General features: G+C 41.1%; 1 protein-coding gene across 3 annotated transcripts in view; it reads right to left on the bottom strand.

Moving 5' to 3' along the window:
• Positions 1 to 26,786, bottom strand: part of ADAMTSL1 (ADAMTS like 1) — a 907,410-nt gene that overhangs the window by 132,782 nt on the left and 747,842 nt on the right. For all 3 annotated transcript variants that reach the window (XM_036021558.1, XM_036021557.1, XM_028519737.2), the window contains 4 exons: positions 25,794 to 26,004; positions 7,878 to 8,057; positions 2,436 to 2,589; positions 469 to 1,594 (listed from right to left, as the gene is read on the bottom strand). In XM_036021558.1, coding sequence (XP_035877451.1) covers positions 469 to 1,594; positions 2,436 to 2,589; positions 7,878 to 8,057; positions 25,794 to 26,004 — 1,671 coding nt within the window. The remainder of the gene's footprint in view (positions 1 to 468; positions 1,595 to 2,435; positions 2,590 to 7,877; positions 8,058 to 25,793; positions 26,005 to 26,786) is intronic.

A 26,786-nucleotide genomic window follows, 5' to 3' on the forward strand; every position in this document is an offset into this window, starting at 1 on the left:
ACTATCCAAATAAAATTTCATCAATAAAGTTATTGGTGAAAATGAAAAAATGTCTTTTACTTTACAGAAAAAACGTAACAGACTTTTTGGCCAACCCAATAGTTCATCTCACAAGGTGGCAATGTAACAATGCCTTGTCCTGAAACTATCGCTTTCTACCAAAAGTTCAAAGCTACCCAATGAGTATCTCATTAATCTTTGGGATGCTACAGGGATCAGGGTGGTAGGCATTGTTGCTATTACCTTATAAAGATAAGACTGTACAGTTTAGAGAAATTAAATACCTGTCTTTGCTCCAACAGTTTATCATTGCAGTCAGAGGGCTTGAAAGCCAGGATGCGATCCCTGAGCCCAGGGCTCTAAGTCCTACCCTCAGAAACACCTTGAAAGAAGAGTGAATAAGGTACCTTGGAAAGATGTGGCCCTTTGCCCCCTTCCCTTCCTAGGCCAGGCAACTGCAAGGCTCACCTGTCACTGAACTGAACCTCTTCTCCATTCCTGGCCCAGCTGATAGTAGGTCGGGGATTGCCTATGGCTTCACAGTGCAAAAGCACACTCAGTGTCCCACTGGCCAGGGCCACAGTCTGCCCAAGATGGGTGACCACTTCTGAGGCAGAGAGCTGCTGGGCAGCTGAGATCTTCCGCAAGATGGTGGGCTTGCGGTGTGGCCGGCGGGAGCCACCTGCTGCCTCTCCAGAGGAGGAGGACCGGAGCATGCTGGTGAAGCTGGACACGGGTTTGCGAGGTGGAATGGCCACGGGGGGAATCCTCTGCTCAGACTGCTTGAGGAGTGTGTCCTGGTGCTCAACATGGCTGCGGAAGATCTCCTGGGCCAGCTGGGCCACCAGGTGCTTGCTGTAGACATCGCGAAGCTCATCCGGCTGCTGGGAGAGGTTCCGGAGGATGTCGTCCAGGCGCTGCTGCTCGGTCACGATGGTGAAGGGCAGGTGCAAGAGGGCCTGCTCAGTATTCGGATCCTCCTCTGAGGACGTGTTCCTTTCTGTAGAGTCCTGGACCTCCCAGGAGGCCAGGAGCTCTCCGGGCCAGCCCCCCTGCTCTAGCAGCCGAGAGACAAGGTCGTCATAGGTGCTCCCTGGGTCAGCAGTGAGGCCCCGCTTCTCAGCCTTGCTGCCATTAGAGAAGATTCCGTTCTGGTGTTTGTGGGTCTGCAGGGTCTCCTTGGGGTTGGCCTTCCTCACCCGGAGGGCCTCTTCCTCATTCCTCAGACTCGTGGGCCGGGCCACAAGCTTCTGGTTGCCTCCAATGAGCTTAATCACAAACTGCTCCCGGGCTGGTCCTGCAGAGCAGGTGTAGATACCTGCATCAGAGGGCTTGAGGCGGTGGATCTTTAAGTAGCCAAAAGGGGCCACGGTGACGTGGGCAGAGCTGATGAGGTGCTGGCCGTCTTTCTCCCAGGTGATGAGGGGCTTGCGGAAACGCCGTGTGGGGCACCGGAGCACCACAGCAGTCTTGGGGAGTAGGTATGCGAACCCACCCACGACGAAGTGCAGCTTCCTCTGCCTGCGGGTCTGGATGTATATCTTCCTTGCGGCCTCAATGTGTGGGCTGTGCTTTGTGGATGGCCGCCCGGGCCCTGAAATGAAAGGGAAGACGGATAAATGAAGAGAAGAGAAAAAGAAGAGTGAGATGCAGTGACAAGAAAGAGGGGAAAAGAGAGGGGGAAGAGAACAGAAAGAGAGATGCAGGGGCAAAAGAGGGGAAGACAGTGCTTCAGAGTTGATTTTGGCTGGGCCTTCATTGACCTCCTGTGTTTTCCTGGAGGAGCTGGCTACCAGGGATAGACCATCAGGGTGCTGCCACAATCCCAAACTGGAGCACAACCTGCTTTCACCCTGCTGGCTCTTTCTGCCCCTAAGAAGCTGAGATGCAGGGTTGTAGATGAAGGGAGGTCCCTGGGGAAAGGCTGTTCCTCTCAGTAAAAGGACTTAAAAAAATCAGCATCATAAAAGAGAAGCAGAGGACAAAGGGAAGGAGAGTGTCCCCCTTTCAATATTTGTCCTTTGCATCTGCAGAGCACCAGGGCCCCGATTACACTGAGGAGGAGAGCCCAGAAGTATTACAATTCTAGGGATTAAAGTTAGAGAGAACAAATCTGTTCAGAGTAGTTTAAAACCCCAGAGTGGAAAGCATTAGAATTCATTAGTTAATATGCTGCCTCCAGCTTCCAGATCTCCATATGCCAGCAAGTGAACTTTGCTCCCCCTCTTGGAAACTATTTCTCCAAGAGAGAGGAGAATTTCACCTGGTCACATGTAATTAAGATTCCTTTTCCTTCTCCAGCTGAACTCACCAGCCTGCTGCCCTCCAGGGCCCAACAATCTCCTACTGGCCTGGGTTTAGGGAAGGTTCCTGTGTGGCTACACCTGCTTCCATGGGGCTTCATCTCTTCATCCCAAAAGCTCTGGAGTACTCACGTGCACAGGTTGCCAGCATACATGGCCTAATTGATGAGGAGAAGGGCAGGGGCGGGCACAGGGAGGAATTGACAATAGCCGAGACCCCGGTTTTCAGCACCTTCCTGCAAATGGCACTTCGAGTCTGGGTGCCTTCACCGCAGGTCGTTGAACACTGATGGGGAAAGAAAGGCCAAGTGCATGTAAGTGCAGTGCAGAACACTATAGGCCAATGGGCTTTTGTATGAGTGCTCAAAATCACCAAAATATGAGAAAAGTTGTATGAAAAAGAAATAGCCACTTAGAGAAATATTCATTACTTGGCAATGTGGAAAGACATCTCTATAATGTGGCCACATTCTACTCTAAGGTTCCCTGTAGATATTTTACTGGTTTTACTTATATGGCCTAGGCTCTAGAGTGCAGAGTTAGAGAGTCCTGTGTTCACATGGAGTTCAGGATTTCGGTACTTGGCAAATTACTTAAACTCTCTGAGGCTATTTTCACTTTGTGTGCTTACTTTGCAAAGTTGGGAATTAAATGAGATAATATGTTTTAAATGTCACACACATAAATGACACTCAATGCTAATTTTTTCTCCTTCACAAATAAAATATTTTAATGTCAAGCATCAGATAATTGTCATATATCTATTTCATCTGTGGTGGGGTGCTAGCTACTACAGAAAAAAGATGTGCAAGATAGTTTCTTATGTTAAGGAGCTGTTATCAGATGAAGGGGAAAATTCCAAGTGCATTATTTAAATGAAAGAGTATATTAAGGAAATGGAAATCAAAACCATAAGATACCACTTCATATTTACCAGAATGGCCATAATAAAAATAAGACAGATAATAATAAGTATCAAAGAGGATGTAGAAAAAATTAGAGCCTTCATATATTGATGGTAGAAACATAAACAGTACAGCCCACTTGAAAAACAGTTTAATATTTCTTAAAAAGTTAAATATCAATTTACCATGAGACCCAGCAATTTCACTCCTAGCAGCTATGCAAGAGAAATAAGAACACAGATCCACACAAAGACTTGTATGTGAATATTCACAGCAGCATATTCATAATAGGCAAAAAGGGGAAATAGCTCAAATGTCCATTAATTGGTAAGTGTATAAACAAAATGTGGTATATCTAGACAATGGAATGTCATTCTATTATAAAAAGGAATCTAGTTCTATGTGCTACAACATGAATAAACCTTGGAAACATTATGCTAAATTAAACTTTACAGAGTTTAAATTCAAATTATACCTCAGTGAAGCTGTTTAAAGAGTTAAATAGTAATAAAAATTTTAGTAAACATACAAAATCAAAAGGCAAGTGAAGTATTATAAAATTAATACTAACAACTGTTGAATGCTTCTGGTACACTAGAGATTTCCTACCTAGGTCTTGAAGATGGGTGGAGTCTGGATGGGTGTAGAGGACCAGGAATAAGCATACGGGTCAGGGAAACATCCAGAACGAAGACAGAACAGTTCAGTGCAGAAGCCCAAGGCAGGTTTGGGGGCAGAGCTAAATCTCTTAGAGCAGAAGGACCACATTGAGAGTGTCAGGAGTTCAAGAGGTAGTTTGGGACAGACATTGGAGATTTTTAATTTTCAGACAGGAGGTTTGGAATTGGTCCATAAAGCAATGAGGAGCCATTGAAGGGAGGAGTGAAATGATGAAAGAGGTGTTTTGAGAAGGTTAATCTGGCAACAGTGTCTGGGAGGGATGGGAGTAGGAGATGGATGGCAGGTAGGGCTATCAGTTAAGGAGGCTGCCACAGTAGTCCAGGCTTGAGATGATAAAGGCCTGAACTGGGTCATGGCAATGTGCCACGTTAACTTGAAAAATGACAGTAACCCCCCCCAAATATTACCTTTTCAAGTATTACATGCTAGCCTGTTGAAACAAAATATTCCATGCAAAGTTCTATGATACACACTACCCTAAAAGACATTTAAAATGCAAAAAACAGGAATGAGAGCCAAACCCATTGGTGTTGTTCCCTAATGATCATAGACTCCAATCCACTGGCCCTGATTTTATTGTAGATGACAGCACAAATCCAGGGGTCAGGCGGGAGGGAGGTAAAGAACCTGGGCTACTTGAAAGCATGGTCATGTTAGTGCTGCTAAGTAGAAAAATAGGAAAATAGACCACATGTCAGGAGATTGGCTTATAATTTTGTTCAAGTCTAGATCTTTCTCTGGGCTCAACTTCCACATTTCTAAAATAGGGAGACAAAGTGAGGGCAGGGATTTTCAAACCGTGTTCCATAACTGTGCTGAGGAAGTGATTCAGGGGCTTCTCAAGGGAGCTAGAGACTCAGTCATTGGAAATCTGGGACCTCCCCCCTACCCACACTTCAACCAAAACAGCCCTGATTTGATATGCTTTAGAATTTTGGCTTCATAGTAACATGTCAACCTAAAACAAAGTTCTGTGACTTTAATTTTTAAAAGAACAGCTAGGCTATAGAATCTTCTAAGTTCCTTCTAGCTTCAAAATTTACTACTAGGATTTCATTTCTTTTATTTATTTATTTTTTTGGTGGGGGGAAACTTCCCCAAATATATGACTTAAAATATGTACTAGCCAACTCTTTCAGGAGATGGAAGGGTTTCTTTTAAATTAAAAAAATGTAAGGTCTTTTGAGTGTCTTATTCTCCGAATAGAATCTGAGATTAATTTTATTTGAAGTGTCTAAACCTTTGGCTTAACTCTGTCTCTGAGGGATTCTGTGCAGTAACCATGAGACAGAGCCAGATAGTGAGGATAAAAACGCTCGTAGATCATCCAGGTCTTCCTTTCTCCAAGGGGTCTTGTGGGGGGTGTGGAATGCATGTCTTATCTCAGCCACAGGGCCCAGAGAAGGCCTGTTGGGATGACAGGGCCAACTGGAGCCTCTGAACCTCTGCAGGAGCACTCTTGTACAGCACCAGTGTGAGTTTCATACCACTGAATTGGTGATACTACTTCCCGTCATTCTCAGCTCCTCCCCAGTGTTTGGAATTTCCACTCATCAACCCAGATAACTCAAAACATAATAACATTCCTTGGGTAGGGACTAACTATTCCTAGTTTCCCAAATGCAACTTCCTTCTCTTAGGAAGACTGGCAAAGGCTGGGGTGGTCTCCACAATGACCCTGCTTCTAGCCAGTTGAGGTAAGTCTTCCTCTTATTATCTCTTCCTCACAAGGAGCAGGGATGGAAGAAAATCATAACGATAATTATGGTTAACTTTTACTAGGCACAAGGCATTTTATATGCATCATTTAATTTAAGCCTCCTGATAACCATCAAGGTAGACATTATTATTATCTCAAAAAGGTCAAGTAACTAGGCCAACAGGAATAGGAATGATTGAGAGGTTATATTTGAGACTTCACACATTGCTGGTGGGAATGCAAAATAGTACAACGAATAAGTACAGGAGCAGAGTTAGCATTGGAACCTAAGTTTGCCTGTCAGTCTCAACTCCTCACCAGACATGGCACCATACTAAGGGTCTGCTTTACTTAATGGGTCCCATGGGACCTCATTTCAGCAGTCTCCTTTCCTGAGTGCCTAACCATAAGCATCCATTTTTCAAATCTGCAGTCCAAAAATAACTTTTTCTCAATTGTGCCCCATATACTCAGAGATGACAAAGTCCAGGAACAGGGGAGGACAATTATAATCACACAGGCAGCATCTCACTCATGGCAAACTATCATCGGTGGATGTGGGAAAGCAATGCCTTTTGCAATACACCCTGGGAGAGGGTCTTAATCTAGAGCCAGTTACTTGGCAAATACATGCGGGCTCCATCCTGCACTGCTATCATTGTTATGCTTTTTTCATATGTAATGCCATACCCCAAACCAACATTCCATGGAAAAATTGTCAATGCCACGTTCATGTGTGCACACACGCACACACACTCATTTTACACACTTTTTTCTTTTATCCTGTTTCTAAAACATGACATTTACTCTTCTGAGATATTTCGGGTGAGATACAACTAGAAAGCAATTTTACCACTAAGTTATAAAACCTACCATATGATATTACCTATAAGTCGAACCTAATCAAGAGAACAAACAAGAAAGCAAAACACAACTAGAGACATTGAAATTAAAAACAAACTGACAGTAACCAGAGGGGAGGTGGGAGGGGATAATGGGGGGTAAAAGGGAAAGGGTTTCCAGGAACATGTAGAAAGGACACATGGACAAAACCAAAGAGGGGTAGGATCAAGGGTGGTGAGTAGGGATGGCTGGGGTTGGGGGGAGTGATGGGGGTAAATGGAGACAACTGTACTTGAACAATAATAAAAAATAAAAATAAAAAATAAAACCTATGACAATGTAAGTTAACTCTCAATTGCAATGCCCTTAGCAGGCCCATCTGATGGAACTCCTCTAAATATGGCACAAGAATTCTAAGAAACTATGTTGATAGAGTTGGCATCTTAATTTTCAGAGGCAGCTTCCCCCTCTGTGGAAGCAAGTGTCCTGTGTTGTATTTTAACCAACAGCAGTTCATTCTGTGAACTGTATATCAAACAAAGAAGGCAATGGAATCAGTGAAGCCAGTTTGAAAGCTGCCATATGCTAGGGAGGGTCTTAAATCTGGTTTTGATGCATTACTTCAGGCCTAGTGATTTTGTTCTTGGCTAAATTGGCTTGTGAGGCAATAATTGGGGGTGGGGGGAGGCTTCTCTATGGAAGACATGTAGGCATGTTGTAGGCAATTCAGAAAAGTGTAGGGGCTGAAAATTAATCAATTGAAGCTTGATGTAAACAAATGAACTGATGCTAGTGTTAGAATATGAATGATTGAGACAAATAGATTAGTTGGGGGATACATCCCTAATTAAGAGGCAATCGTCAATACTGATTCAATCATCTCCCTACATGCAAGACAAGAGGGCAAATCAAGCTGTCTTGCTGGGAAGTTGTTGAAGTTTTGGAGCCAGAAAACTGACAGTAAAGAGGCAAGATTTCCTTGGCCTTCTTTTCCTCATAAGTTATGTTCCTTATTGTCTAGTAACTTGGAAGAGAAGAACTTGAGGGGCTTGGCCCTTACTGAGTAGAGACTAGAAACATCTGGGAATAAGAGGTTCTGGGAGGTCAGGAAGGCATATGTGGAGACAGGGGGAGAAGAACCCCATGTTCCGAGAAGAATCCTGGGCCCAAAAGCACGAGCAAGGCCTGGTTTTGTTCCACAAGGAACCTGTTTACAATCACATGTTTTGGATTGCTGAATAAGGGCTGGCCACTTAACTCATGTCCCTGTAGCCTAGTTAAAAGTTAGTCACATGGTATGGTATAAATGGTTACACAAGTACTGCTCCATAATGTTAGGAGGATTATTTCATTTTGTTCTTGCCTTCTGTATGTATCCATTTGGGTGCCTTCTTTTCATCTTTATTTACATCTCTTTTATTAACTCCTCCTGAGGACCATACATACCTCTGTCCATTCAGAGAGAAACCACTCACTGGGACAGTCATCTTTCTTGCAGGCTTGCTGAGAGGCCAGTTTTGGGGCTGAACAGAAGGTCTCAGGAAGCTCCAGGAAGCTGCCATCAGCCATGCGCTGCTTGCAAAGAACCTCACGCATCTGAATACCCCCTCCACAGGTCCTGGAACACTGGGGAAAGAAGGAAAGTCAACCCAACGTAAGAAAGTCACGTGTTTAAGCGTCCGTTTTTACCTTCCCCTTCATGGTAAAGAGTGAAAAAAGGAGAATAAAAAAAAACCCCAAGAAAAAGAAGAAAAACCAGGAACCAGCCCAAAGGATTTTGCTTTTTCTCCTTGAAATAAATTTTGTAGCAAGACCTACTACACCCCCAATTCTTAATCTCAAGTATTTCACTAGAGTGTCCAGGATTTCAAGAGCATTTAAATCTTAGAAAGTTGCTTCTAAATGATGATTTGCAGCCACCCAAGACAACTGGTTTAAAAGGTTAGTATAATAGAGTGCTAAACATATTTATGATCCAGTGAAAATAATCTGTGTTGCTTCCTGAATGAACAAGAGAGAGCCCCTGCCTTCAGTGTAAGTCTGGGGGAGTTAACCTGCAGAGAAGGCAGCCCTCTCTAAGTGTAAATGCCCAACTCTACCACGCTGGAGGGGCATTAAATATGAGCCTGGCTTCCTGAAGAACTGCTCTGGAATACTTTTCTTACAGAATTTGTGATTTCTTAGGCAGTGGGAGCAGGAGCCATTGAAATTTGGGATACAAGAAAAATAGCCATATTTCAGTGGTTTTCAGCAGGATCCCAAACACACTGTCTACTTGTAACTTAATAGTTATAATACACTTGCTTGAGGAGGGAGAGAGGCCTGCAGCAGCACAGAGTGTTGGCTGTTATTACAAGTATTTGCCACTCCATTATAATAGCAGAGAGGCCTTCAATTTTTAGTTGGGCACATGACTTTTTAGTCCATAGACCAGATTTTCCCACGTCCCTTGAAAGTAGAAATGCCCAGGTGACCAAATGCTGTGCCTGCTGCAGCAATGGCCTCTTAGAACAGGAATGACTTAGATAAACAGATTAGTTGGGGGATATATCCCTAACTTATAAGGCAACGGTGAATGCTGAGACATTATACTCAGAACTGCAAGGGACATTCATGACTTCAGCTCAGGTTAGGATGCTGATACAACGTCCGTGAGTACAGTCACAAGGCTGTTGTGGCCCAGCTCTCGCCCCTTACTCAATGGTCCCAACCTTGTATGCATTTTTAAATCACCTGAGCCTTTTTTTAAATTACTGAGGTCTCACATTTAATCAGAAATTTAATCTTTAAATCAGAAACTCTGGGAGATGGGTAACATACATCAGTTTTTTAAATTAAAAAAAAAAAAGAATTCTCCCAGGGAATTCTGAAACCAGGGTTGAGAACCATCTTTCAAAGAATGTCCCTCTACCATGTCCAGTGGGAATAAGATACAAATAGAGGGCACATCCTGGGACCCAGAGAGGCCTCTGTCAGGACCACTGGTTGTTTGGACCCCACTGGAGGAAAAGTGCCCTTTATCTGCAGTTGTGAATGGCTTGAGATCACAGAGCTACTGAATAACAAAGTTAGAGAAGCTATCAACTTAGTTGTGTTAGGTCTTTTAAGTTTATACCTTTCAAACCATTCAAGGCAATGGTGAACAACCTTCATTTGTATGTATGTATGTATGTATTTATTTATTTTTCCCTTTTTATTGAATTTCTTGGGGTGACACTGGTTAACAAAACTGTACAGATTTCAAGTTAGGACTTTAGGCCAAGATGGAGGCATAGGTAGACACACTGTGCCACCTCGCACAACCAAAAGAAGGACAACAACAAAATAAAAAAAAAACAAAACCCAGAACTGAAAGAAAATCAAACTGTATGGAAGTCTGACAACCAAGCAGTTAAAGAAGAAATATTCATCCAGACCAGTAGGAGGGGTGGAGACAGGCAGCCAGGTAGAGAGGATTCGGGGCAAGGCGGTGGCTGGTGAAGTGGGCAATACCATATTTGCATGCAGATAAAACAGTAGGAACAATTGGGGGGCAAGACAAACTGCACAAACCAAGATTCCAGCACAGGGAAATAAAGCCTCAAAGCCTCTGACTAAAAAACCTATGTGGGTTGAGAAGGTGGGAGAAACTCCCAGCCTCATAGGAGAGTTTGTTAGAGAAATCCACAGGGGCCTAAAATGTACACAAACCCACCCACCTGGGAATCAGCACCAGAAGGGCCCAATCTGCTTGTGGGTAGTGGGGGAAGTAACTGAAAACTGGCGAGAGAGCCAAGCAAGTGGCATTGTTTCCTCTTGGACCCCTCCCCCACATACACTACCACAACACAGCTGTCCCACCCTGGCAAATATCAAGACTCTGCCCCTTATTATGTAACAGGTGTGCTGAGACAAAAAATTATGGCCCAAATGAAAGAACAGATCAAATCTCCAAAAATAGAACTAAGCGATGAAGAGATAGCCAACCTATCAGATGCAGAGGTCAAAACACTGGTAACCAGGATGCTAACAGAATTGATTGAGTATGGTTGCAAAATAGAGGAAGAAGTGAAGGCTATGCAAAGTGAAATAGAGAAAAACATACAGGGAACCAATAGTGAAGGGAAGGAAACTGGGACTCAAACCAATGATTTGGACCAGAAGGAAGAAATAAACATGGAACCAGAACAGAATGAAGAAACAAAATTCAAAAACATGAGGAGGGGCTTAGGAACCTCTGGGACAAACTTTAAATATTCCAATATCATAAGGGTGCCAAAAGGAGAAGAGAAAAAGAAATGGAAAACTTATTTGAAAACAGAATGAAGGAGAACTTCTCTAATCTGGCAAAGGAAACAGACTTCCAGAAAGCCCAGGAAGCTCAGAGAGTCCCAAAGAAGTTGGACCCAAGGAAGCATACACCAAGGCACATCATAATTACATTACTTAAGATTAAGATAAGGAGAGAATCTTAAAGACAGCAAGAGAAAAGGAGACAGTTACCTACAAAGGAGTTCCCATAAGACTATCAGCTTATTTCTGAAAAGAAACCTTACAGGCAAGAAGGGGATGAACAGCCATATTCAAAGTCATGAAAGGCAGGGACCTATTTCCAAGATTACTCTAACCAGCACAGCTATTATTTAGAATGGAAGGGAAGATAAAGTGCTTCCCAGATAAGGTCAAGTAAAGGAGTTCATCATCACCAAGCCCTAATTATATGAAATGCCAAAGGGACTTATCTAAGAAAAAGAAGATCAAAACTATGAATGGTAAAATGACAACACAGTCACAACTATCAACAACTGAACTTAAAAAAAGAAAAACAAAAACAAATTAAGGAAACAACTAGAACAGGGACAGAATCACAGAAATGCAGGTCACATGGAGGGTTATCAGCAGGGGAGGGGTAGGAAAGGGGGAAAAGTACAGGGAATAAGTAGCATAAATGGTAGGCAGAAAATAGACAGGGGGAGATTAAGAATAGTACAGGAAATGTAGAAGCCAAAGAATTTATATGTAGGACCCATGGACACAAACTAAGAGTGGGTAGGGTGAATATGGGTGGGGGGAGGTGTGCAGGGCAGAGAGGAATAAAGGGGGGGAATAGGACAACTGTAATAATCAATAAAATATATTAAAAACAAAACAAAATTATACAGGTTTTGGGTACACAATTCTATAACACATTATCTGTACAGTGTAATGTATGCTCACCACCCCAAGTCAAATCTCTGTCCATCACCATTTATTGCCACTATACCCTCTTCCACCTCCCCTTTCCCCCTTCTCCCCAGCAATTACCACACTCTTGTAGGTATCCATGAGTTTTTTCCTTTCTCTTTTTTGTTCAATCCCTCTGTCCCATTTGCACTTTAAATTTAAAAATTTTGAAATGAAAATAACCTTATTGAGTCAACCTCAACCTTATTGAGTCCCATAGGGGAAAAATGTATTTTTCTTATGGATAGATTCAACTACTTACTCACTAAATAAAAGAAGGCTATGAGGTGGAACCACCCTATGGGGTAGGTCTTGTCCCTACTTTATAGATGAAGAAGCTGAGGCTAGACAGGTGAAGTTCCTGAATTAGGGTCCCATGCTGAACATGTTCTCTGGGCAGGGGTGGTGGATACAGCTGAAGAATGAGCCCAAACTTGGTTTCTCTTTTCTGTGCTTGCAGGAACTGCTCTTTGCTTGCAACAGAGGGTACTCTGACTGCTGCTTCATGCTGAGGGCTCCAGGCCTTGTGAGCCCTAAGCCTGCAAAGAGCCTGGTCTCCATCACATCCCCATTGAAGGGGCAATGCTTTGAAATTCAATCCTCAGCCTCCACTCTGTGACTGTCCCTGACTGGTAGGAGCCAGCCCATGATCCAGGCTGGGGGCCAACATTCTAAAATGACTTATCTGAATTGTGGAGGCCCTGGAAATTTCTTTTCCCTAGACCCTTTGGTTTCTGTGCTGCAAGCCTACATTTGAATGTAGCTTCTAGGCTGTGCCAAAAGCCAGGTGGGTAGGTAGACTATAGGTAGTGCTCTACAGCCAATTGTTCCTCATCACAGATTCAGTTTCTTCCAAAGATTTGCCTAGCATGTCTTTTAGCCTTAATTAAGGAGAAACCTATGGCTTTGAAGCTAATGCTTCAAGCTTGGAGTGGACTAGGCTTTTGGCTTCTCTGTCTCATTTTGGTGATTCCCTGGACTTTTTATTTATCAGAGATGCAAACTTTTATTTAGTTCTTCTTTAGCAGTAGTTCAATAAACTCTTAAAGGATGTTATCTTGAATGCATTTGTACTCACACTGTTCTGCACAGTGCCTTCTGTGAATGTAAACCCTCAATAAGTATTTGTGGGATTGAATTGAAGTTGTGGGTTGGAGGAAATTTAAGTTAGCAGCTAAGAACTCCATTTACTTACTTCTTGTTATTAAGGACAACTAAGGTTTTACATTTGGCTTTACAGACTTTTGCATGATTTCTTAAGTTCAGCCTTTTCTTATTTCTGTCAAATTCTTACTTCTAACCAACCAGTTATTCTATTATCAGATTCATTATAACCTCCATTGTTCAGCCCATCTTCAGAACTCTTTTATAACTAGACAACAGACCATGTGGATTACTGATTCCTAAGGATTCACTAAACTCAGGGTTTGTGTTTTACACAATTCTTTTTATTCTATGAATTAAATTTCTTTATGAACTTAATGTAATTTTGTTCAAATCATAATTGTGTGAAGAAGTTTATGCTGATGAGTTGAAAAATTTAAATCTCAAGCTCAGATCTCTCCCTTACCCACTCTAAACATGTCCACTTAAATGCAAATAGGCATCTTGACCTAAACATGTCTAAAATGGAACTTATGATTCTGCCCCTCCCACATCACCTCAAATCTGCTCTCTCCTCAGTCTCCCCCACTCATTTAATGGTGCTATAATTCAATTAGAAGTTCTTGATTTTTCTTTTTTTCTCACCCCCTCTGCCCTGATGACCAATCCATGAGAAATACTTTCAGATATGCCTCTAAAATAAGGAAGATTTTTCTCCACAATAAGTAATAAATTGGGATACCATCATTTCTTGCCTAGCCCTACTAGTAAGCTTCCTAATGGGTCTTTCAGTTTCCAGTTTTTTCAGTTAGCTCTTCAATTGATATAGATAGCATACTCAATTTGAAGAGAGCTTCTCTCTCTTTCTGATGGTCTTCAGAAAACCCCATTGGCTGAACACAACTAGAAGCCAGAGGGGAGAGTCTACCTAGGCCAGCCTCCTAGATACAGGTGAAAAAGATAAAGAGGGGATCTAGAGAAACAATGGAAGATATTCAGCATATCATCTTATTTCCTACAGTCTATTCTCCACGTTAGCAAGAGTGATGTTTTTGAAGCATAAATCATATTTCATAATCCCCCTCCTTAAAAACTCCAATGGCTTCCCCTAGTGATTAGAATAGCATTTTACTACTCTTACCCTACCCTGCAAAGCCCTACATATTCTGGTCTCTGCTCTGATGGACCTTTAAGACTAACTCAAATCCTTCCAATTTCATTCACTTAATCCACAGAAAGTTATAAATACCAATCATGTACCAAGCATGGTTCTAGGTTCTAGCAGTGAACAAGAAACCTCACACACTTCTCCAATTTCATCTTATACAATTCTTCTTCCCTGCTGTCATTGTTGCTCCAGTGCCAAGCGTGTTTCTTCCACTGGACCTTCACACTTGCTTTTCTCTCTAATTGGGCCATTCTTCTCTTACATCTCCATGTAGCTGAGAATTTCCAGTCATTCAGGTTCAATTCCATTCTCTTGTGCTTGGAGAGGCCATCCCTAACCCCCTACCTAGAGTAGCCAAAGCAGTCTCTATCCTGTTTACCTTATTTTATTTTTAAAATAGTTCTTTCAAGTAGCTGTCATATCTTTCAGGAGTTGTAATCTACTAGCTCTATGAAGGAAGCAATTTTGCTTCTCTTATAGCTCATATTAGTGTTTAAGAATAGCAATCAAAACTTTTCCCCAGTATAATATTGTTACATCTTTAATAAAGGACCTTAAGATTAGATGACTTCATCTCTAGTTTTTTTATCCACATCCTTTCTCATTTTTTTCTCTTTAAAGTTAATGATTTGTTTGTTTCCCAGTAAAGAAGTGGTCAGGATATGAGCTAAACCGTAGAATGACATTTCATAACAGATGCTGGAAGTATGTGATATTTTGAAATGATCCATAAATATGTACACTCTAGTGAAAATGCAGTGTATTTTTCTATGACAGAAGTAATGACTGGTTCATAAAATCATTATCCCCTAAACCTCAAAATGACATCAAACCACTTTTCTTCTAATCCTTTGATTATAACTCATAGTAAATTCCCCATGGGTCCTACTGAGTTTGTTAGGCATAAAGAACATACTCTTGAAGTTTCTGTTACCTGTGACTGACATTTTAGACACTTTACTAGTGATGTCAGATTTGTAGTAGTATGGATCTCTCCAGTGCTTGATGGCTAAAAGTTTCTGTTTCTAAATAGCTTCTGAGGCACATGGGCTTCTATTCAATTTGAATAAATGCTCCAAAAATAAACAAGTAGTTGAATAAAAATAGCTCTCAAATTCAAGCTGTCAGTTAGAGCCTTTTAACAAATGTGGCAATAAGGAAAGATTGAGGTTAATTTTCTCTTTCAAATTAAGGAAGTAGATGATGAAAATAATTGGTCTTACTTCAAGGGTAGAGATGTAATAAAATTGTGCTATAGAGTGTGACCACTCACTTAAAATAACATAGCTGGGTTATTGACTTGCAGAGAGGATCTGATTTAAGGGGCAGACCTTCAGATAATTGCTCAAAACTGTACAAAAGTCTGTGACAATATGATGACAAAACAGCTGCCAGAACGTAAAAAACAAAACAAAACAAAAACACAAAACCCAGTTTATTTGAAGTTTGATCTACAGTAGTCTCCTTTTATCTGTGGTTCCACTTTCCATAGATTCGGTTACTCACTGAAATGGTCCAAAAATATCAAATGGAAAATTCCAGAAATAGACAATTCATAAGTTTTAAACTTTCTGCTGTTCTGAGTAGCATAATAAAATCTTGCACATCCCACTCTGTCCTGCTTGGGATGTAAATCATCTTGCTTGGGATGTAGTGTTTTGTCCAGCCTCTTTATGATGTGTAAGCTCCCTGCCCATTAGTCAGTTAGTAGCATTGGGGTCATCAAATTCACCGTGGTGGTGTCACAGCACTTGTATTCAAGTAATCCTTGTTTTACTTAATGCCAAAGAGAAGCTGTAAAATGCTTCCCTTAAGTCAAAAGGTGCGACCAATAGAACAAGATGTGTTGAGAGACAGAGGGAGAGGAAGAGAGACCCCACATTCACATAACTTTTCTTTTAGTATATTATTATAATTGTCCTGTTTTAACATTAGTTATTGTTAATATCTTAATGTGCCTAATCTATAAATTAAACATTATCATAGGTATGTGTGTACAGGAAAAAACATAGTATATATATGAGGGGGGACCCCCCCAAAAACTGGAATTATCTTCTGAGGCTGGGACCCTTATAGTACAGGCTTCTACCACTAAATGAGTGTTCTAGAAACCCATCTATATCAGTGTACCAGCTGGCATTGTGGCAAGGGCTGTGTTCGGCTTTAGTGAATTTTTTTTGAAGACTCTTTCAATGCACTTGCCCATTTCATGATGGGGATTTACGGGTGCACCTGCCCATGCTGCACTGGGTGTTGAGCAGTTTTTGACCAAAAGTGGCGTGTTCCCATGCCCTACCTTCCCTATTTACTGTATCTTGCCCTGAGTGACATTTTTTGTTTGTTTGTTTTGTTTCCCTGGATGAAAAAAAGTCCTCAAAGGGAAACATTTTGCCAATTTGGAAGAGATGAAACAAAAAATGGCAGAAGCATTAAAAGGAATCAAAATTGATGAGTTCAAAAACTGTTGTGAGCAGTGGAAAAAAATGTCTCAGTAGGTGTATTGTATCAAATGGAGAGTGCTTTGAAGGTGACTGAAGTTTAAACATAAGAATAAATACACAATGTTTTATAAATAAATTCCCATTTTTGTGTGCCCCCTTGTAGAGTTCAGCACTATCTGCAGTTTCAGGATCTACTGTGGGTCTTGGAACCTATCCCCTGGTAATGAGGGGGGCTACTATACACAAGAAGCCCTTAGGAAACCTTCAGTGTCTGGAACTTCTCAGATTCATTCCCTGCCAACTTGCCACGGACCAGAGCTTTAGCTACAATGTGCAATTTACCTGTCTCTGGGCACACAGATGCCTTCTCTGCTCAGGCCTTCGCTCCGTGAGCAATGCCTTGCATTTCTTTGTCCATCTAGAAACTCCTAAGACATCCTTGAAGGCCTAACTCAAAGGCTGCTTCTTCAGGATTGCCTCCTTAGGGCCTCTGTCTCATGGCAAATGAGTCACTTCCCGCCCACCAGGACCTGGAAGGGCACTGCCTCTCTCTTGTTAGGACTAGTCACTTGTGTCCTGCTATCTTCCTCTGCCTCCCTGCAGGCACGCAGAATTAGGCATCTTTTGAAGAAAGGAAATGTGTTAATCTTTCTATTCCCCAGTGTTTTGTATAGATTCTGCCAGAGAGCATTCACTTCATAAATGTTTGTTGAATCAATGATTGGATGAATAAAAGAGCCCCAAATCCAGATGGTTAAAAGATGTAAAACAAACATCCAGATGATGGGCTGAACGTCTACCTTTTATTGAGCTGTTTTATCATCAGCCAGAACCTACTTCTAAGCAAGCCAGCAGTGGGTTTCAGCTGGGGCAGCATGTGCTCCCTTGGGAGCCCTGACCCTCCAGGTACTGTAGAGAACCTCCTAGCTGAGTTAATATTCTCAGGAATATTGGTCAGTGTTTCTTAAAAGCCTGTCTCATCTTTGCTCAGAAAGTTTCCCTGGTGTGTTTATACAGCGGTGGGCAAACTTTTGAGTGCTGAAAACACAGTTTATTCTCATATTAGCACTTATTATTATATTATTTTCCATACGAACAACTGTAAACCTACTTTTGACCTTCCCTATAATGGTAAAAAGGTGTTTTTAGATATTTTGTACTGTAGAAGATGAAATTTCAAGTATATAAAGGTTCTGAGGTCTATGAGGACTTTGTGGACCTGTTGAGAAGTCCTGGTCAGGGCGACAGCTCTGCAGTGAGAGGCAGACTGCAAAGAAGAACAAATTTTTAAAGAAACAGCAAGGGAAATTTAATAAAAATATATGAAAATGTTTGCCTTTATAAATCATTTAAAATAATATTGTGGTATATAAAAGTAGATCTCTAGTAAGAGGTATTATTTTTAAATATATGCCATAAACAGAATAAATAACAAAAAGTAGTATTATATTGCTGATCCTAGCTGCCATACATGTTCATTATGTAAGGTCATGGATTCGTTTGTTTTATCCTCCTTATACAATAAGGAGGATGCTTAAAAGTTATGATTCCATACAAAAATACAATGGCTCAAGGGACTTGTATTTTTAAAGATTCTCCCATAATCATCACATTAATAAATTCTTCTCATATTGACACTATTGGTTTTATCTTGGTAGTTTAATTTACTGAGAGCCAAGTTCGTTTCCTTGATACCTCAAGTCATATTATTGAGCCCAATACAAAGTGACATTTACGTTCTCTTTCTAAGGTCAACTTTGCGGTTTTAACATAATGCGCTCTTGCTTATAGCTTCTAACTCATTTCATTCATTTTTTCATTCACTCGTTCATTCTTCCATTAAACATTTTATTGAGCACTAGCTGAGTGCCAGGCACTCTTTAGGTGCTGGGGATTTAAGATGATTAATAAATGGTTACTAAGCTTCAGGTATTTTCAGTCCAGTTAGGGAGAAAAAAATTACTCTAAATTAAGTATAGCAAAGTTGGGGAAGGCCCCACAGAGGAGGTTGGCCAGGGAGATAAGGAGTGCTACCAGAGTCAGGTTACATGTTCATAGACCCAGGGTATGGAGGACATGTCATGTTAAATAACTGTGAGGGGTCCTGAGAAGGTGGAGCATAGGTTTCACAGGGAAGGGCATTTGGGAAATGAGACTGAGGAGGCAGGTGAGAGGCAGACTATAAAGGGTCTTGGACATAATCTCAAGACCATGGGGCATCATTAAGAGTTTTGAAGTGGTGGGTAACATGATCCAATTTGTAGAAAATGACTCAGGCAGCGAAGGCCAATGGGTTCCAAAGACAACTGCCCTTTGAGATGTTAATAGTTGTGCCATGGAGAAAAGCCTTCCAGGTCAAGTAAGTCTAAATAACACCACACACGTTATGCCTGTTTGGGGATTCTCAGCACATATTAATATTTTAAAGACTCAACAGAGGACCTGTAGTCAGGAACCATCGATACCAGGTTAGGAAACACTGGATGAGGGCGAAGCCAAGACAACACAGGGAGACCAAGTAAAGAGGCTGCTTATAGTGGTTTGGTTAGTTGTGAGGACTAGAACCAACCCAGCAGTAGAAGGATTGATAAAGGAGAGAACAGTTGTGGTTGGGGAGGTATAGGAGGTGGAATTCACAAGATCTGGGCTGACTGAGTGTGAAGGACAAACAAGGCTGCAATGGCTCCAGTTACCAGCTACAGAACAGGCAGATGGTGCTGTCACCCAAACCACAGGATCCATGAAGGGGGATGGGTCTGCTGGGGAAGGTGGCAGGTAGGCATGTTACCAAGCATGGTGTTAGACCTTTGGAATTTGAAGTAACTGTGTAGTACTTGAGGCTGAGAGGTTCAAACAGCAGTTACAGGCAGTGCTTGGTATATAACAGAAGTGGAAACTGAGCCAAAACAAATCATGGCCCAGAGAGACAAAGAAAATGAGGACTGAATGTCACTAAGCAAAACTAAAAATGGGAATAAAATTTCTAGCCCACAATTTTGTGGATTAGAATGTCCTCGATCATCTAATTTCTTAAACTTGGAAATACAAGGCCTGTACAGTATATCTTCTGGGTTTAAAATTCTTGTTCTAGGTGAAGCATAGGGTTGCACACCCACTAAAATGCAGAGCAATTGTTACAAAAGCTTCCCGCTAATGAAAGCAAAAGCACTGCCTATGTGAAATTTGACTTCTGATCTTTGTTTTCCTTACATTCATTGTTGATTCTAAAGGTAGATGAGGTGCCCACTTTCTTATGAAATATACTACTGAAACTGAGATAAACATTCTAAGAGATTTTTTTTTCATTCGTGATACAGTATTTTAAATAAACGTGGTCTTTATCTTGTGAGGATTTGTATTTTAGTCACTGGAATATAACAAAAGTGATGGCTAAATTGACTCCTTCTGCCAAAATTCACTTCTCTAATCTAGACCAAAGTTATTCTTTCCTATGTGTGTGTTTAAACCCAGAAAATGAAGGTATTGATACTTCAGTATCTATAATTGTCATTAAATTCTTTTTCTTAATATTACCAGTAGACACTTTTCTCTCATACATCTTTTTCATGCAGCTGAACTATAGGCATTTTGAATGCCTATACTCCAATTTAAAAAAATGAAGTATATAGGGAAATGGTTGCATCACCACAGTTTTAAGCAAGGATGAAAATAGGGGCTGTGGTGAACATTTCAGTCTCTGCACAGATGGGTGCAGTATGTACGTACAGTTGGGTGCATATTATCCTGAACATAAGACATATGCAATATAGAGAAATATAAATTATATTTCAGAGTGCTCTCTAATTCTTTCAGTTGAACTCATCTATCACCTTTCTCTTTTTTCTCATTTCTCTTAAGATTTTTTGAATAAAAATGAATACAGAAAGATCGATGCATACAAAGCTCATAGACAACAATGAGGAACGTGAAGGTAGAAGGCAGATTTTGAATCTCAAGTACCTTGTGCTATTAGAGATTGATTTTTAGTCAGCCCACAATATAGCAGATTGTAGAGGCAGAGCTGTGACCCCAAAGATATCTATGAATCAATCCTCAAAACCTTTGAGTATGCTACCTCACAAGGTAAAAGGAACTTTGCAGATGTGATTAAGTTAAGCAATTTGATGGAGAGGTGACCTGGATTATCCACGTGGGTTTGATATAATTACAGTGGGCCTTACGAGAGGGAGGCAGGAGGATCAGAGTCACAGAGGATGTAAGGACAGAATGAGAGGTTGAAGTGAAGAACTTTGAAGGGGCCATGAGCCAAGAAAACAAGGAGTCTCCAGAAACTGGAAGAGGCAAGGTAACAGATTTTCCCCTAGAATCTCCAGAAGGAATTCAGGCCTGCTATAATAAACACCTTGATTTTAGCCAAGTGAGACTGATTTCAGACTTGTGACCTCCAGAGCTATAAGAGAGTAAATTTGTGTTGTTTTAAGCCACTTTCTGTGTGGTATTTTGTTACAGCAGCAATGGGAAACTAATACATAGATTTACTGCCCTGGACATAGGCAGCAAATACTGAATTTTATGTAAACAGCTTATTTTGGAATTGGTATCAGATTTCCTCACAATTTAATGCTTTAGAGCAAATGGTAAACAGGTCTTGGAAAGCTTCATTGTGTAGGGAAAAGAGAAAGGCTTTTGAAGCATACAGGCCCCTTGTTTCATTCACTGGCTATGTGACCCAGGAAAGCACAACCTCTCTGAGCCTTTCCTCACAGGGTTGCTGTGGAGATTATAAGAGAAAATGAAAGAGTAGTAGAATGTGTTCTACCACATGAAGTATAAATTCAGCCTCTCAGTGCTTCAGATTCCTCACTAGTAAAATGGGGATGATTGTAGTAACTATCCCACTAAGGACAGTGCTTGGTACATAATGAGGGCTGCTCTTATTAAAGAGAAGAAGCTCCTGAAATGAAGCAGATGCCCAACAAATGGACTGGCAGTCTTGCCATGTACCTTTTCAGCACCACCCTGTATACTTTCCACACCTGCACTGAGGGATATGGGGTCTCACGGAAACTTGGTCTACCATCATTGACCTGATGGTCTAACTCAGAAGTCACAGGGAAGCACCTGTCCAGGTATGGTGGCAGATGACCGTTAAATGAGCAGCACTCATCATGAACAGCATATAACTTCAGTGTGGGAGGACAGTAGAGGAGTCCTGGCAGAAGTGATAGGATTCCTGCCCGACTTTGACAGACAGGGTGGGGGGGACTGTATGTGAGAGAAGTGAGACTGGAGATGGGCAGGGGCAGATTGCAGGGGATGAAGGCCTGATGAAGCCACTGGATTTTACTGTATGACAATAGAGAATCACTGAAATAAATCCTAGTAAAAGAGTGTCATGATCAAGGTGTGTTAGACTGACTTTTGACATATATAAACTGGTTCCCAATTATGGTGCTGTGACGCACCAGTGTGAGAGGGTCCCTTGTGAGATGCATGAAATACATTAATATAGAGCCAACATCAAAGTTAATAATGATGATGTGTGTGTATTTTAAAAAAATTAGAGAAGATTCAGGAGACTGATGTACTAAATAATGTGTTTCAAAAGAGAACTGAAAAATAAACAACAAGATATTAAAGCTAAATGGGTAAAGATAAATATTTAATTGAGTCCTTCAACAAAACCAGAGATAAAAACCAAGGGACACAATACTAGCAGGCAGAACTGAAATAAAGAAGGTCCTCTGAAAACCAAATCTAGAATTAGATTTCTGCTTCATATCTGCCTAATTGTTTCTAAAATAAAGTTTTAACATAAGTACTTGGACTTCATGCTAAGCCCCTCCAGACCTGCAGAATGTGTAAATATTGGCTATTTGCCATTTGTCAGGCAAATGCTCTACAAAGTACAGAGAAGGTTGTATTCTTAGCAGGCAAATGATGATTAAACTTAATTATGCCTTTCCCCTCCTGAAAGAAAAGCATATTGCATGAAGTCAGTGTAACTCAGCATTCAAACAGCAAAGAGGGGGAGTTTCTGCCTTCAAGTGGGCCAAAGTCCATCATCTACGGGGTAATCAGGTCTTCTTGAAATGAAGCATTTGGTCCCCATTCTCCTTTTCTTTCACATGAAAAAAGACTGAAAACTGGGTACTGAAGGATTAGAGACCTGAGCACATCCTCTCCTAGATCCAAGCAGCTCAATGGAAAAGACCCTGTGAATACACAGCAGGTCTCCTTGTCTCAGCAGGATTGCCCAGAGCACCAGGGCTCACCAGACAGGTAAACTGATCAACAGCTGGTGTCCTAACTAAGTACTTTCCTAAGGCCACAGTCAGCGTGGAGACACGTTACTCTTGACTTAGTTCATGTAGCGTAAACAATGGCTTCCTTTCTTTTAATAAGTGGTAGTAATAGCTGGTTTTGCCTAACAAAACTTAACCAAAGAAGTAGGATTCTAGAAAATAACTTAAGAAAAATAGTCTATTGTTTCCACTAGGTTCAGAGAGATTCCTAGAAGTGACCGAGGGTCCTTTAAACAGACCCTATGCTCCAAATGTTTAACAGGGCATTCCTGCCCCCCAGAGGATGGAATCCCTAGTGGCTTTCACTTTCTATGTTCTCTATTTCTTGTTATGTTTTAATATTTTCCACAATTATTATGTATTGAGTATGAAATAAGATATTTTTAAAGGTCCTAATAAAAGTATAGTCAGTGGCTCGTTGGATGAATTTTAAAGAGCTGTTTATTAGTTTCCTGATTTGAAAACTGTACTTATACAAGCATACCTTAGAGACATTGCAGATTTCATTCCAGATCACCACAATAAAGCAAGCTGTAATATTTTTGCTGGTGGAGGGTCTTGCCTTCAATTTGTTAAAAAAAAAAAAGAAGAACAAAACCAAAAAGTACACTATCTGTGAAGTGCAATGAAACAAGGTGTACCTGTACCCAACTTATCCCAAAGGCTTCTGCCTAATGGAAGGAAATGAAATGTTTTCAAAATAAATACATATCTTAACAGGCCCAAGGTAGATGGAAAGTGGAAGAATAATTAAATCTTTGGAAGTCCACTCTTTTAAATAGGAAGACTGGGCACGGAGGTGGTGTCGGTAGCAAAAGACCAAAAAAGATCCTGTATGTGGAAGTGCTCTAAAAACTTAAAGAGCACCAAAGGTTACTGCCATTACTCTACAGCACACGTGGCTATCGAAAAGAGGCTGGGGTTTCATGCACCCTTACTGCTAGGTCAGTGTGATCTATAACCACATAACAGAGCAGTAAGCCATACAGTTAGCATTTTCAGGGCTTGTGGGCAGTATTCTTGATTTATTTATTCATTTTGTCATTCAATAAACATTCTATCTAGAACTTACTATGCACTTAATGGCAAAACAAACTAAGTATCACCAGTGGAGGTCAATTTGGGCTGATTCTCCATCTTGTCTGAGGGTTGGCATGGGTCATTGGTGCAGTCTTAGGCCATGGGTTCACTCTGGCTAAAGACAAAAGTATAAATACACTAGAAACCAGGAGACCTGGGTTCTAGACCAGGCTTTATGAGCTTGAGCAAGGCCATATGTAGGCCACAGTTACCTCATCTGTAAAACAAAAGGGCTCATACACTGTCCCTGAGGGCCCTTTTAGTCACAGTGGTCTCCAACAAAGGGGTATGGTGGGAAGGATCACACAAACCTGGCTTGATGGTCAATCCTAAATTTGCTAGCTGTGTGAGCCTAAGTTTCCTCAAACCCCAAAATGAAGACAATGAAATCTACTTTTCACCGGACTCTAAGGATTGCTGTGAGAATTCAATGAGGTGTGTAATATAAATTTCTTTTTTTAAAAAAAATCCTCACCCAAAGATAATGTTTATTGATTATTTTTATAGAGATAAAGGCAGAGGGAAAGAGAAAGAGAGAGATGTGGACGTGAGAGAGAAACACTGATTGGTTGCCTCCCATATGCACCCTGACTGGGGATTAAACCCGCAGCCTAGGTATATGCCTTGACCAGCAGTCAAACTGTAACATTTTTTGGTACATGGATGACACTCCAATCAACTGGGCCACCTGGCCAGGGCTGTACTATATATTTCGTAATAGAATGCTGTTACATAGATGTTCAAAATATATAACATCCTCTTGACTTCCATAAACCATTACACGATAGCATGGAATTTATGAACTCAGCCATAGACATTTAAGCTCTAAAAGAAAATATATAGTCAATGTCTGTTTCCAGATGCTTTATATTTTAGCATTTTGCTCACTCATTACTATTTGATTTTTTGAGCGCTTTGCTAAATCACAGCCCCAACATGGACTGGGAGCAGGCAGGGGTTCCGGCACCTGATTGTGAAAAGCGCAGAGGACGTGTGGAAGTGGCAGCACGAAGGAAGGGGATGCAAGCCACTGCCCTCTATCCTTGTCAGTTGGATAACCACATCATTTATCATTCTAATTGGGACACTTTTGAAAGTAAAAATCTGTTTCAGTGAAACTGGGAAAAATATTCCCCTCACATTTCAGGCTTACTTTTTGTGACCTTCGATGTCACTTAAAGGTCCTGGGGCTGGAGCTATGTATCATGTCCCACTGGGGAGGAAATTGCAAAATAAGGTTCTACCCAAATAATCTAAAATTCTTCTGCATTTTTAAAGGCATAAACATTATTTACATTAGATAAATATAATTTTAGATAAGATACTATCATAAAATAGTTTTGCTTCTATTATGTGTGCTTTAGAGTGCAAAGTTTTCTGTAAAAGGACAGAGAAAATACTTTAGGTTGGGTGGGTCATATGGTCTCTGTCACAACCACACAGTTCAGCCCTTGCAGGGTGAAAGCAGCCATAGGTGATATATGTGAAGGAATGGGTATTGCTGTGTCCCAATAAAACTTCATTTACAGTACTTGGCTGTGAGCTGGATTGGGCTTTGGGCTGCAGTTGCCAACCCCCACTTTAAAACAATAGTTCCCAGACTTTTGGAATTCATAGGTCCAGGAAAATAATAAAACAGTCTGGAATAAACTCAAGATTTATAAATTTTTATTTTACTAAGCAATTAGGTTAAAAAAGGAAAAAAAAATCATTGCCTAATACCTTCATCTCTTAGAATTTTAATTAGCAAAAGACTAGATGGCACAAATTCAGAACAAATTTAGCTTTATAAAAAACCTACCACATTGTCCTTATTTCTAAAATTTTTGATGAGCCTGATGAACTTTGTCACGAATATGCTCAGGTTACTAGATGGTTCATTTGAGTTGCTTTTGGAGGTTACATGGCGTGGAACAGTAGAAAAAACATGGTGTGTAATGAAAACACCTGGATTTGAACAAGGTGGGGAAGTACTAAGAAGAGAAAATGAACTAAACTTGAACATTGCTTTAAGGGGACAAAATTACTTGAAGAGAGTGTCCCCTGTCCTGAATCACTGATGCAAACACAAACCCCAATGCTGAGCAACATCAGAACTCACCGGCTGCCATTGTGCAGGGTACCAGGCTGGCGGGCAGTTGAAGCGGTTACAAGCTTGCACTGTGCTGGGCTTCTGCTGGCGACACAGATCATCAGCCAGGATCACTGTTTCATTGGTCTCTCTGGAGCGTATTTGGGAGCAGAAGACGTCTCTGGTCTGCAGACCAACCCCACAGGTGAGACTGCATGGACTCCACTTGCCAATTTCCCACCTGGGAAGAAATCAGAGAAGAGAGAGGACACCCTGAGACCCTGTGCAGAGAACATTTCCCATGATATGAAATGTCCTGGAGCAAAAACACCTAACTGGGAATGTGGGAAGTTCCAGTATAAGACTGGCTAGGAATTGTATCCCAAGCTTCAAATCTACCTTTTTCCTTTACACTCTAGCATTTATTTCAGATAAAACTAAGGAGGTGATATAATAGAACATCCAATTTTTACCCACAAGATCATCAAGAATGGTCACAATCATATTTATTTTGATGGTATATAAACTTCATCAAAAAGGAGGGTGTGCTACGTAAGACATAGGTGGAACGTGTAATGGCCTTGGCCACCACATGTTGAATAGTGGGTTTAGAAGAAGACTTTCTGCTCATTTCTCCAGCCACCATTCTTAGCAAGGCTGAACAAAGTTGTGCTTGCTTTTATTTGGCTTCAAAGTGAAAGGTCATTGGTTCATTGGCTCCAACTGCTTTCAAACTTCCATTATAGCATAGAAACAGTTCTGTCCTATGTATAAATTTCATCATGGCCTGGGACTGGAGAATGTAACAAAAGTAAAGGTTCCTAAATAGATTGGTCTGCTTGAAGGAAAATAAGTGGAGAGATCTGCTCATTATCTGGAAGTGGAAGTCAAAAACGACAGATGAGTTGAGTGCATAAATTGGCCTTTCCAAATGGCCTAGTCTTGAGAAGTACATTTATAGTCAGCTAAGGGCCTATAAAAACACTCCCACTTGCATTTTCCTGTTGCTGCCACCTCCTAAAT

This window comes from Phyllostomus discolor, chromosome 3 (assembly GCF_004126475.2).
Source record: "Phyllostomus discolor isolate MPI-MPIP mPhyDis1 chromosome 3, mPhyDis1.pri.v3, whole genome shotgun sequence".
NCBI classification, from domain to species: domain Eukaryota; kingdom Metazoa; phylum Chordata; class Mammalia; order Chiroptera; family Phyllostomidae; genus Phyllostomus; species Phyllostomus discolor.